At 36.9% G+C, this 13,950-nt stretch overlaps 1 protein-coding gene and 1 pseudogene across 1 annotated transcript; both read left to right on the top strand.

Annotated features, from left to right (window-relative positions):
• The first annotated feature begins 2,192 nt into the window (after positions 1 to 2,192).
• Positions 2,193 to 6,757, top strand: LOC107719827 (interferon-induced GTP-binding protein Mx-like). Its single transcript, XM_016527362.1, is given in 12 exon segments — positions 2,193 to 2,409; positions 2,537 to 2,674; positions 2,806 to 2,960; positions 3,436 to 3,574; positions 3,683 to 3,881; positions 4,033 to 4,111; positions 4,486 to 4,608; positions 5,028 to 5,169; positions 5,478 to 5,636; positions 5,720 to 5,853; positions 5,855 to 6,016; positions 6,415 to 6,757. Coding segments are annotated over 12 exon segments (1,881 nt in total). The 3' UTR covers positions 6,649 to 6,757.
• Positions 6,758 to 8,635: 1,878 nt separating this feature from the next.
• Positions 8,636 to 11,124, top strand: LOC107719820 (ES1 protein homolog, mitochondrial-like; annotated as a pseudogene).
• The last annotated feature ends 2,826 nt before the right edge of the window (positions 11,125 to 13,950 follow it).

Genomic DNA, 13,950 nt, shown 5'->3' with positions numbered 1-13,950 from the left:
CTGCCTTATTTTGTACCAACTGGAGTTTCCTCAAATCCTTTTTTGTAGCATTTGTCCATATAATCTGACAATAGTCCAGCTGTGTAGAGTGTCCAATATTATTTTCATTATATCAAACGTAAAATATTGTCTACATCTCCTTACTACAGCTACCACCCTTCCCATTCTCTTCACTGTGTTCTCAATATGCTTTGACCATGACAATTTATTATCCAGGGTGATACCCAATAATTTTGCTTCCTTAACTTGCTGAATAAGTGTTTTATTTATATATAATTTCAGCTCTGGTTTGGACCGTAGAGAATAATTAGACCCAAATATTTTACTCTTTGTTTTAGATGTAGGCTATTTAGTATCAACTTGTTTTCAAAAATCCACTTTTCTATACTCTCCAACTCTTCATTCAAAATAGCCGTCAATTCAACCGACGTTTGTGCAGATGCATAAACTGTTGTATCGTCTGCATACATTGTTAATTTAGCACTTCTTAATACCAGATATAAATCATTTGTGAAAATGGAATACAAAAGTGGTCCTAAACAGCTCCCTTGTGGAACTCCACATTCAATTGCTCTTCTATCTGAGTAACTTCCGTTACAAAAAACTCTCTGTGATCTGTTATCCAAATAACTTTCCATCCAAGCAATTACTGATGGTGTAAATCTATAACTCTCCAATTTTTCCAAAAGAAGCTTATGATCAATAAGGTCAAATGCAGCTGTAAAATCTAATAAGACTGCTCCGCATATCCTTTTTTTTTTATCCAACCCTCGATACCAATCATTTGTGCTAAAGCTGTACATGTGGAGTGTCCTTTTCTAAAAGCATGCTGATAATTTGATATCAGATTATTCTGTGACACATAATCCTGTATTTGATCATATACTGCCTTCTCTAGGATCTTACTTAACACTGGTAACACACTCACCGGGCGGCTATTAGAGCCACTAAATTGTATTTTTCTATCTTTAGTCAACTAACAACATGCTAGTAACATGCTAATCATGTTAGAAACATGCTAGTAACTTGTTAATCATGCTACCAAAATGCTAACACCATGCTAGTAACATGCTAATTGTGCTAGTAACATGCTAATTGTGCTAGCAACATGCTATTCATGCTAGAAACAAGTTAACCAATGCTAGCAACATGCTAGTAACATGCTAATCATGCTAAAATCATGTTAGCAACATGCTAGTCATGCTAGAAACAGCCTAACAACCACCCCATGTAACCTAGCAATGTTTTACACCTATCTGTTTTTCTGATAGACTGTATTGCCTTGAAAACATTCAAACTTTAATCTTTAAAACTATTTTAACTTTCAAACTACTTCAAACTGAAAACTTTCATACTGCAAGCTTTTAAAACTTTTTCAAACTTTCTAGCTAGGCTTTTTCAAGCCAAGTTAAAGTTTGTCTACAAACTTTTCAATCTAGTTCCTAATACTGTCTTAGACGTCTCGCACATTAAAATAACATTTTTCCACGTTGCAAAATAAGATGGATATAAGGTGTAGCACGACTTATTGTAGGCTACTTTATTGCTTAAATACAATAGTTATCACACAATTTAAGACTGGCTCTTGGTCACATTTTGCAGATATAGTTCAGACATGTCTCAATGCGGTTCTTCAAAGGGAAAGAGTAGTGGTCTGAACCAGCACTATGAAGAGAAGGTGCGTCCATGCATTGACCTAGTGGACTCTCTCAGGTCATTGGGTGTTGAAAAGGACCTGAACCTGCCAGCTATTGCTGTCATAGGTGACCAGAGCTCAGGAAAGAGTTCTGTGTTGGAAGCCCTGTCTGGAGTGGCCCTGCCTAGAGGAACAGGTAATTTTTCTGATAGACTGTATTGCCTTGAAAACATTCAAACTTTAATCTTTAAAACTATTTTAACTTTCAAACTACTTCAAACTGAAAACTTTCATACTGCAAGCTTTTAAAACTTTTTCAAACTTTCTAGCTAGGCTTTTTCAAGCCAAGTTAAAGTTTGTCTACAAACTTTTCAATCTAGTTCCTAATACTGTCTTAGACGTCTCGCACATTAAAATAACATTTTTCCACGTTGCAAAATAAGATGGATATAAGGTGTAGCACGACTTATTGTAGGCTACTTTATTGCTTAAATACAATAGTTATCACACAATTTAAGACTGGCTCTTGGTCACATTTTGCAGATATAGTTCAGACATGTCTCAATGCGGTTCTTCAAAGGGAAAGAGTAGTGGTCTGAACCAGCACTATGAAGAGAAGGTGCGTCCATGCATTGACCTAGTGGACTCTCTCAGGTCATTGGGTGTTGAAAAGGACCTGAACCTGCCAGCTATTGCTGTCATAGGTGACCAGAGCTCAGGAAAGAGTTCTGTGTTGGAAGCCCTGTCTGGAGTGGCCCTGCCTAGAGGAACAGGTAATACACACTAGCACAATAAATACATTGATCTGCAGACTGGAAATACATGTTTTTTTCTTTCCTTATGTGTCAGTCTAAATATATAATGTATCGTTCAGCTGACCATCTACTATATTCAACACAGGTATTGTGACACGATGTCCTCTGGTATTGAAACTGAAGAAAATTACAAAGGGCAATAACTGGCATGGAGTGTTATCATATAAGAAACAAGAAAAGAAACTAAAAGACCCAGCGGAAGTAGAAAAGGCTGTCTTAAATGGTCTGTAGTCCACATTGATGTGTTTTATTAAACAGATTATTAAGAAATTGAATGCTTTTTAAGTCTTTAGAATAGTTGAATTAACTGTTTTGTCATTGGTGGGATGATTGTGATATTGTATTGTTTTGTAGCTCAGACAGTATTGGCTGGAGAAGGTGAAGGGATCAGTTCTGATATGATCACTCTGGAGATCCAGTCCAGTGATGTTCCTGACCTCACTCTCATCGACCTGCCAGGCATTGCTAGAGTTGCCACTGGAAACCAGCCAGTAGACATTGAGGAACAAGTAAGACACAATTTGCATATGGAAATGTGTAGAAATGCTTAGAGCACTCAAACAATTTGGACAGCAGCTCCTTTAGACAGTTCCTCAGATAAATATAAATACTATAAATAGAGTTTCTAAGAAAAATTATAGCTTTTATTTGAGATAATTATGATGAATTACAGAGCAAGAGTAACAACAAAGAAACAACACAACTTATATATAAACATATAAATACATACACATACACATACATAAATATAAAGAGATAAAATAATACTAAAGGAAAAAATAAAAGGAACAAACAGACAAACCATTCCATACATTTCAACAGGCAAAATGAAAACAGGCAAATTATTCCATAAATTAACAAATCTTCATCTTAAAATATTTATTTCAAAGCTCAGTCTACATCATTTTAATAGATAACAGTATGTATTCTAACCCCATTGGTCATTGCAGTAATTTGTTCACTAATTTTGTTTTTCTGTAACAGATAAAAGGTCTAATTGAAAAGTTCATTAAAAGACAAGAGACCATCAGTTTGGTTGTGGTGCCTGCAAACATTGACATTGCCACCACTGAGGCACTGCGGATGGCATCCAAAGTCGATTCAACCGGACAAAGAACTCTGGGTACGTATCATTTCAGTGAATGTTAAGTATTGTTCCTGTTTTCTTAAATGGTGAAATAATAGCAAAATAAAACACTGATCAAAGCGAAGATAATATTTGTATATGCAGGTATTCTGACTAAGCCAGACTTAGTGGACAAAGGCATGGAGGAGACGGTGATCAAAACAGTCAATAATCAAGTAATACCACTGAAGAAGGGCTACATGATCGTTAAGTGCAGAGGTCAGCAAGATATCAATGAAAAACTTGATCTGGTCCAAGCTCTGAAAAAAGAAAGACAGTTTTTTGATGGACATTCTCATTTCAGGTAAGAAATTAATTTGGTTCGAATTAATTTTAATATTAAAAATAGTCATTTTCTTGGTAATATTTCTAATATTTATTAATAAAAAGTGTGGAAAACACTCCAATTGTCTTTAACTTCCTTTTTTCTGTTTGAATTCATTCTTTCCCTTCAGGTCTCTTCTTGAAGATGGAAAAGCTACAATACCCCTTCTTGCAGAAAGACTCACAAAAGAATTGGTTGAACACATTGCTGTGCGTATGTGAAGTTACATGACAGCAGAAACATTGACACAGTACATAGTATATGACTAAGGGTGTATTCACACCTGTCTTGTTTGGTTCGACTGAATCAGAATGGATGACCTTTAGCACACGTGTGCGTTTGTTTACAATTTCTGGTTCACTTGCAAAAAGGGCAGTGTGAACGCGAACCACACCAAACAAAAAAAAAAATCAACATTGTATTTGGTCCGGACCAAAGCAAGTGAACTAGCGGATTTCCTGGTGTGAATACAGCCTTAAAAAACAAAAGACTAGAACAAACTAAAATCAGAATAGGATATAAGATTCTAGATTGTCTTTTGCATTCTAATATCTCAGTTTCTATATAATTTCTTTACCTTTAGAAAACACTGCCACAGCTGCAGAAACAACTTGAGATGAAATTAGAGAAGACGTCTGAGGATCTTAAAACGCTAGGAGATGGAGTTCCTCTTGATGAAAATGAGAAGAGCAATTTTCTGATTATGGTAAAGTAAAATAAAATAAAATAAATAATAATAATTGGGGTCGCATGTTGAACACATAGGTGGATGCCACACACAGTTCCAAAACTTCTAAAACATTATTTCCCATGAATGTACATTCACGGGTGCCACCCAGCTGGACATTTGAAATTAAATTTCATGAAATTAAATTATATTCGTTCCAAATCATTGTTACATCATTAATGTATTGATTTAATCCTGGCTGGAAAATATGCTGTGTATTGACATTTTTCAGTAACAAATTTATCTTTTTGTAGTTTCCACTTGAATAAAGTCTATGCTACATAAACAGTAAAGAAATAATATGCATGCATTATATACATTGCCCTTACTATGTATAGCAATGTTTTTACTTCTCTTTTTTTTTAATTCGTAACTTTCTGAGACGTTGTGCTCTGCAGAGAATTCGCCAGTTCAGTGATGCTCTTGAAGGAGTAAAGAGGGCAGAAGAAGATCTGAAAACCTCAGACACAAGGGTCTTTTCCAAAATCAGATGGGAATTTGGAAAATGGAAACTCGCCCTGGATTCCAAAGCAATTAAGAGTGAGTTCCTAATAACATTGTAGCATTAGCATTATAGCTCTCATTTAAAATGATCCTGTACTGTGATGTACTGGCAATCTTGGGGGCCACACAAGTAATGACATCTTACACAAACGTTTGTGTCTGGATAAAATTGTATTTCTGACGGTTGTTTTGTGAAAATCAGCCTTTTCTTTAATTATTTTCTCTGAATTTAGCCCTATCTCTCTCTGGTATATATGCTGTTTGAATTTAACACACTTGTTGCAGGGGAGTCCAATAAACTTGTGGTTATATTCTTCCTGATTTTGTCTTTCTTTTCTCTCAAGCGGAGGACATCCTCAGAGATGAGGTAGAGGAGTATGTTAGGACTCGTAGAGGAAAGGAGCTTCCTGGATTTGTGAACTATAGAACCTTTGAGAACATTGTCAAGAAACACACTGAGGAGCTAGAGGAGCCTGCTTTAAAGCTGCTCAAAGACGTCACAGGTAAATGCATAAATCTGTGGCAGTTATGCATACATGATGATGTGTTTTACCTCCTCTGATTGACTCCTCTGTTTTATTTACAGAAATTGTTCACACCTGTGTGGACCGTATAGTTAACTCTCATTTTAATGCCTTCTCTCACCTGCTGAGGGCTGCTAAAGATCCAATTGAAGATTTTCTTGAGGAGCAGTTTCAGAAAGCTGAGGAGAAAATACATTTCTCAGTTTAAGATGGAGAAAATTGTCTACTCCCAAGACGAACTTTACAGTAGCCAGCTAAACACTGTAAAACAGAAATCCTCATCAGGTTATGGGCTAAAGGCAGCATTTGTCAATGCAGATGTACGTGAGATGGCATACCATCTCACTTCCTATTTAAAGGTTTGTATATCTAAAAGCAAGTAATCTGTGTTCTTTAAAGTTGAAGTGTGTAGTCTGTGTACCACTAGTGGCACCTAACAGAATTGGAAAAATAATAATTAGAAAAAAGATAACACACGCATCACCTTTAATGAATAAAGAAACTTAATTCATCTCTTAAATATGCCAGAACTAAAGTTGAAGTGTGTAGTCTGTGTACCACTAGTGGCACCTAACAATAATAATATAAAATATAAAATAATAATTAGAAAAAAGATAACACACGCATCACCTTTAATGAATAAAGAAACTTAATTCATCTCTTACATACGCCAGAACATTATTTGTGTCAAAGTCTTGAGAAAAATTATTGACTGGTTGAATTTATGAATTTGAATGTAATTTGTATGTATTTGTAGATTACCTGTGACCGTCTGGCTAATCAAATTCCACTGATAGTCCAGTACCACATGGTGGACCAATATATCTCTCAGCTTCAGAATGCAATGCTTGCCATGATTGGAGGGAAAAATCCAGGAATGCTGCTCTGAGAAGATTCTGGTGTTGCACGTAAAAGGAAAGAACTGAAAGAGAGACTGGAGCGCCTGAAGACTGCAGGCAAAGTCCTGTCCAAGTTTGTGCATTCTGCATAATTGTGGGTAGCACTGTCACCTCACAGCAAGAAGATCTCTTGGCTTGAGTCACAGCTGAGCTAGGAGGCTTTCTCTGTGGGGCATGTTCTCCTCATGTTGCTGGTGGGTTTCCTCCAGGTGCTCTGGTTTCCCCCAGAGGTCAAAGCTATGACTGTTACTTTAGTTTATAGTCGACATTAAATCAAAATTGTCTCTATTAATTTAATTTATTAATTTAAATTTATTAATTTAATTATTGCATGTTAGTAGTCTTATTATGATCAGTACTTGTACATTATGACCTTGTGTTATGGACAGGCCTTGAGCAAACTGTTTTTTTTTTTTGTTCTCTTTTACTGTTACAAGCGTTTGGAGAATGAATGGATGTTCTCTTTTCTGTCTTAAACCATTCCATTAAAAAAACTAAAACAATTAAGAATATTGGATTTTTTTCAGTCAAAGCCCTTTCTGAAAAGCATAGAGTCTGAGGAGCTGTTTGGCTGTGAAAACTAGAGGGTGGGATACAGAGAAAGAGAAGGAACTGCTGTGCCAATGGTCTAGTGTGTACAAACTGTGGAAATCTCTCTGCATCTTAAAATAGCTACACTACCTGCACAAGCTAGGACCTAGGTTTTTAGATAATTAAAGTTGACTATGGCATGTTCTAAAATGTACTTGAGCTAGATTTACAACCCATTTTATGTAAATGACCACTGTACACACAGACTACATGAAATGTATGACACTATAGGTCATTATCAGATATTTAGCTCTGATAAGATGTGTATAAAGCATGAAAACATGCAGCCTATTAAAGGGGTCTTATCTATGCACAATCAGCTTGTAACACTCCAAAGAGAAAGGAAAACTTGAAATCTCATCACATGACCCCTTTAAGATATAAATCGAGTAGCTTCTTAATGCATATAATAAAAGTGGTGCAGGGGTGTATAAGATTAACTGAAAAGATAAAAAAACACCAAAAGAATTCAAGAATTAACGTCTGTTTAAATATTTATTTACTACACAAGCAGTAGCCTACTGTTATGCAAAGTAGAAAAAAATCTCTGCACTAGAAACAAAGAACAAAGAACAAATTAATTTCATCTTTCACTTTTCACCGCCGTACGTCCTACAATTGGCTTATTAACTATAGCTACATGATTTTCTTGCCTATTTATTCAGCCAATAAATTATACAGAAAGCAAGCAAAGAACATTATCACTGACTTAAGTCTTTTTTGTGTTTAAGCCCTCAAACAAACAAACAAACGTTATAATAAGTGAAGCTGTCTACAGTGTGAAATGATTCTCTTACTTATGCACTTTACGAGAGAATTTGCGAATACGAGAGTGCAGAATTGAGTCAGCAAGCGCGCGCACAGAATAAAACCCAGGAATCCTGCTCCAAGAAGATAGCGCTGTTGCATGTAAAAAGAAAGAACTGAAAGAGAGACTGGGGCACCTGAGGAGTGCAGGAAAAGTCCTGTCCAAATGTGTGCATTCTGCATAATTGTTAAGCTTCTGATGTTGACTAGTGCATTATTGCTATACTAATCCCAGAAGTTTAGCTCAGAATTGCAATGGGGTGTCAGTATGGCAAGCCGTTTTAACATTTAATCTATAAGCCGTACTAGTATCTATTTTCATGCTTAGTGGCTCTGATGTCGGGAGAAAATTAAGATTCTTATGTTCTTCTACATCACAAAGCTACAAAACACCCGCATTGCTTACAAGACATTGTCGCTACAGCTGCTGGAGCGTGAGTACTAGTACTTAATGGAAAAGATACTAGTATCTAAAAAATAGGTACTAGTACCATGAAAATAGAGACTAGTACGGCTTATAGATTAAATGTTACTACGGCTTTCCATAGTGTCAGAGTTAGTGGCAAGGCCCTTGCAGATCGGCACAGTAAACGTTAGGAGCCGTTATGTGTCTATATTCTTCCTGATGTCAGTAACTCCGAAGAAGACAGTGGTTGTTAAGCGCACTCCTCCATCCGCGTCATGTTTGCGCTGCGCTCGCTGTTCCGTTCTGCGCACATCGGATATGCCGCTGCTTGCTCAGTTTCATGCAACTTCAAACTGCAGTGGCGCAAAAGTCGCTGTTGTAAGTAGTTATGCTGCTGGTGCTGCACATGACTGTCATTGACGCTGTCAAATGTCAAATTACCTACACATATTTAGTGTCCCATTTTAGAGCAGCCTTGAGTGAAATTAATAGATTTCATCAACAATTTCTGCATTGTTTTTTAGGTTTGGCTTGACTATGTACTGAAAGTACGTACTTGTCTGTTCTTGTACAAGAAGAACTGGATCATGTCACCCTGAGTTAGTCTGGTCATTTGCATTAGACAAGTAGAAATCAGTAGCCTACGAGATAATGTAGAGTCACTGTCCGACTATCATTATCTCAAAATAAACCCCGACATGGTGATCAGGACTAACACGGCAACAATATTACAGTAATACATTAAATACTGAAGTTATCACGTAACGGTCGTTAATCACTAAACGAGACGCAAGATGGCGCCAGTTGCGTTTGTATGAAAGAAAAGCGAACGTTAAATTGACCAATCAGTTTTAAGTATCCCAAGGCAGAGACCTGTTTAAGGAATATTTTGAATATGCCTACTACGACAATGTAACTGATGTTTTCTATAGCTTTTGTTTCCTGGTCTCCAAAACACATGCCGACAACAAAGTTCTTTCATTCTACTTTTATTAGGTGTTGTCAGGATGTGGTGTCTATGATGGCACTGAAATCCATGAGGCATCAGCGTGAGTACCTTACTCATTTTTATGTCTCTATTTTTTCTTGAGTCATTCAGTGGGTTCACAGCAACCTGTAGCTTGATGAGGGACAGACATCCAACAAGGCACCAGCTGCATTAAATGTCCCTTTTTTTTTGCATGGGATTCATGCTAAGTTTGACTTTAGGAGTTCTGTAAAATTGCTATTTATTGGTTTCTAATTATTTTATCAATATTAAGAATTTTAAAAGCACAATTAACGTCATATTTCAGATTTTTTTTTTTGCTTTTCTGAATGTTTGTGTATGTAGAATCCTTGTGCATCTGAGTCGGGGAGGTGCAGAGGTTCGGATGTTTGCTCCAGATGTGTCTCAGATGCATGTGATCGACCACGGCAAAGGTCAACCCAAGAGTCGAGGTGAAGTGTTCTCTAAGAAATTTTGATTACAGAAAGATTACAGTGACAAAACTATATACCTCAGCAAAACTGTACACTTTTATGTATTGTTACTTGATGAGTTTAGGTGTTATGAAAAATTATGAACGTATTAATAATCCTTCTTGCACAACTTTTCTTTATATATAGGAACGTCTTATCAGAATCAGCACGTATCGCTAGGGGCAACATCACTGACCTGGCAAAACTGAATGTCAGTAATCATGATGCGGTTATCTTTCCTGGTGGTTTTGGTGCAGCTAAAAACCTGTGAGTTGCTGTGATTTATTGTGATAAACTAGGCTTGTGTCTTTTGCATTTCAATTTAGTTTAGATAGTTTAATTTGTCACTGACATTTCTGTTGTAGTCCTCACGTCTATTATCTGTGTTTTATCTTCTGCATCTTTACCATCATCAGGTCAACATTTGCCATTGATGGGAAGGACTGTAATGTGATTAAGGAAGTGGAGCGAGTTTTAAAAGACTTCCATAAAGCGAGAAAGCCAATTAGGTTAGTTATTATATATTACTATCTATATGAACCCATGATTTTGGGTCTTTTATTTTATTTATTAATCAAATCAGACTTTATGGACATGTTTTGATATAGAGCACTGACGACTTGTCTTCTTGTCACCAGGTTGTGCTGTATATCTCCGGTGTTGGCGGCGAAAGTTCTTCTTGGTGTGGATGTGACGGTGGGTCATAAGGAGGAGGAAGGTGGGAAGTGGCCATATGCTGGTACTACACAAGCCATCACTGCCCTGGGAGCCAAACATACTGTCAAAGAAGTCACCATATCCTACCTGTACAGACCTCTTCTCTTCTCTTCTGATCAGAAGCCCATTTCCAACACAAGAAAAAAAAATCATGCTTTGGTAAATCAGAGATGAGATAAAAAGTCATAACTATTAGATATAAAGAAGAAAAAACAAAAAAACTAAGTTATCTATGAGATAATAATTCATAATTATAACATGAAAAGTTGAATTTTTATGCCATAATTTAGATTTTTCTTGTCGTTTATTTCTCTTTAAATAATATTATCAGTGTTTATGTTTGTCTGAATTACCCTTAACCTTTGACCATCACGAAGCCCATGTGGACCAGAAGAATAAGGTGGTGACCACACCTGCATTCATGTGTGAAACGAAGTTGCACTTGATTTTTGATGGGATTGGTATAGCATAGCGGTGAGAGACGTCCTAAAGCTCAGTGGGAAGTGAAAATTGAAACAATATATTAGTATTTTAATGTTCACTACATAGAGCTCATCAGTCATATAGGATCTCTATCAGACTGATTTCTTGCTGTGATTTGTAGTGATTTGCAAAACAAGACTGTGAAAGACTTGACAGACATTACTAATCAAACATGTATCTGCCTGACAGTGTTAAATGGTATTTTGGTGAATATCCAGCAGAGGGCATTCTCTGTATTTAAAAAACATAATGTGAATTATATGTTGATTTCTCATGATTTTCTCAATTTTGAAATCTTCAAATTGAACTAGACATTTAAGATAAACTCATCAGCTGTTTACAAAAAAGAGAGATTTCAGAGTACCTTAATACATTGAACCAGTTAAAACTCATGCCATATAAAGTAGACAGTCTGTGTTGAAATATGAAGTTTAAAATGATGAATAAAGTGAATAATTGTTCTAAAAATTATAAAATGTTAGTGGGTAGTCATTTATCAGTCTCCATTTAAAATTAATAATATATCATGTAATGTAGTATTTACTGAAAATCTAGTTACTTCAAAAGTTTTTATTTGGCTAATAGTTGCCAAAATACCCCCTAACTGTGTGACAGGGCTGTGTGTTCAGAATTTAATTGCGAATGCTTTTTAGATGCCACTTGAATTCATTAAAAATCAAAGTTATATACACCTCACTTGACACAGTTTACCCGTAATGTAAGGCAAGTTGTCACTAGACCACTTTCTTTTTGAGAAGTCATATTTATTAAATCAGAAGAAGTGTGTCCTGGAAACTGATGAGAGACAGAAAGACAGTGAGAAAAAGGAAACGGTGTGTGTTTAGACTAGCAGGATTAGTCACATGACTAGCTACAGGCAACGATCATCACATGGCATCATGCAAGAATACAGGCATCTCAGAGAGCTGCAGTACACAGACTCATTTCCTGAGCACCTACCCGCATCTAATTAAGGTATGACTTTACAGGCAGTGCACACAAACACACACTCTTATTGTAACTACTTATATTTGGACATAAAATATGCATCACAAATACATTTAACCCTTTTTAATCACTTATAAATATGTATTTATTTGTACTCGCACTACTTTTAAAAAAGATTTCTAAATATTTTTGAGAGAAGTCTCTTATGCTCGCCAAGCCTGCCTTTATTTAAATGAAAAGGTACTGTAAAACACTAATATTGTGAAATATTCTTAGTTTTAAATAAGAGTTTTCTATTTAATGTATTGTAGCATGTTCAAGCATGTTGTGTTATAGATAACAATGTGCTTAATGTTAGTGTTGCACTGTATTCATTTTTGTGTTGCGAACTGTTATTGGATGTTCGAGTTGGATGTGAAAAGAGGCTCCGCCCCTGTGTGTGTGTAAGGGGAAAGAGAGAGAAGGAGGGGGGGAGAAAGAGTGCCTCGCTGGTTCAAGTGCGGTTCTCTTAGAAGTCGGGGTGTGTACGGCGTGGGTTGTGGCCGACAACAGCCCAAATAAACACCCCTTGTACATCAAAACGCCTCGTCCTTGTCAGAGAACGCTACAGTATTTTAAAAAGTAATTTAATCTTGTGATGGCAAAACTTAATTTTCAGCAGCCATTACACCAGTCTTCAATATCACATGATCCTTCAGAAAACATTCTAATGTTTTTGTTTTTCTTGATAATTTTCCATTTCTTTCTCGCCCCCTCTGCTGTTTTGTGAATACACTAATTTTCCTCTTTTCACTTTCATTTGGGTCAGGTCAGGCCAGGCAGATGTGTTTCTCTGCTGGTTACTTTATACCTCGTTCCTTCTGATGGAGGCTGGTTCTCAGACCAGGGCATCTAGTTGTTCTGTTCCCAGGCACGGCACTCTTTGATGGGGATTTCTCCCACCCACCTCTCATCAGCCTATCCACTTTCCACAGCCGACCAGAGAGGCTGGGCAAACAAGACCCCGCGTTCTGCCAATTTGTCTGTACAAAACACAGGGATTTGGGGACCTACAGACACTCTTACACAGACAAATGGTAAGTATTTGCCTGGCAGTCTGAGATTCCTCACCCCCACCCCATCTACGCATAAACACACACTCACTTGGTGCTTTCTCTACACTCTCAGGCGACTGATTTCTTTACGCTGACTTTCTTTAACCAGCCGTCCTAACAAAAAATGACCTAGACTTGCTAAGGTGGTTTCATTGACCAGTATTTGTGTATTTTTTGCACATTTATGTTGGTTTTAACTGATTACGCATTATGGCTATGCTGTTCAAGCTGGTTTACCAGTAAAACCAGTTTTACTAATTTGTGCCAGCAACATGCCAACATTGGTCATCTAAAATCAGATCATCTTGGAATTTAAGCTGGTTTAAACTGGTCTTTTTTTTATTTCCAACCGAGGGCATTAAAAATATTTGCCTTTTTCTATTACTTTGTCTTTTCTTCGTTGTAGCTGTGGAATGGTAATAATAATCTCAAATAATGTTTTTGTACTTTGTGCTGTTTCACACAAGATAGAATACTTAAGCATATATCACACATGGTGTGACTTAAAGCATTCAACGTAAAGCATTTGTAAAGTCTAAAGAGGGGTAGGTTTGGGTAGTCTGCATCTTGACTTTTTTTTTGACATTTCGGTTGGACATCACCTGGGTACTTGTAATAAGGTACACCTAGTTGCATTGTTGAGTTCAAACTCATATACTTAAACTACAAAATTGTATAGAATAGTGCAGAAACAAGTAACTCACTCTCCTCCTGTAGGTGTCTGGGTTCCAGCTGTCTTGAGATAAAATGCGTGGACCATGTAAGCGTGAGACAGGCTTGCGGTTCTGGCAGCCTGTGGGATGTAAATGGTCTGAGGTCTCTGTGTATTATTGTGAGTGGAGCAGTCTATCAGGGGCCGGCCTGAGGCCCCGTGTTCCTCCTGGCAT

Source organism: Sinocyclocheilus rhinocerous, unplaced genomic scaffold (genome assembly GCF_001515625.1).
Source record: "Sinocyclocheilus rhinocerous isolate Xijiao unplaced genomic scaffold, SAMN03320098_v1.1 scaffold421, whole genome shotgun sequence".
Classification (NCBI taxonomy): Eukaryota; Metazoa; Chordata; class Actinopteri; order Cypriniformes; family Cyprinidae; genus Sinocyclocheilus; species Sinocyclocheilus rhinocerous.
This window is presented reverse-complemented; position numbering and strand designations above follow the sequence as displayed.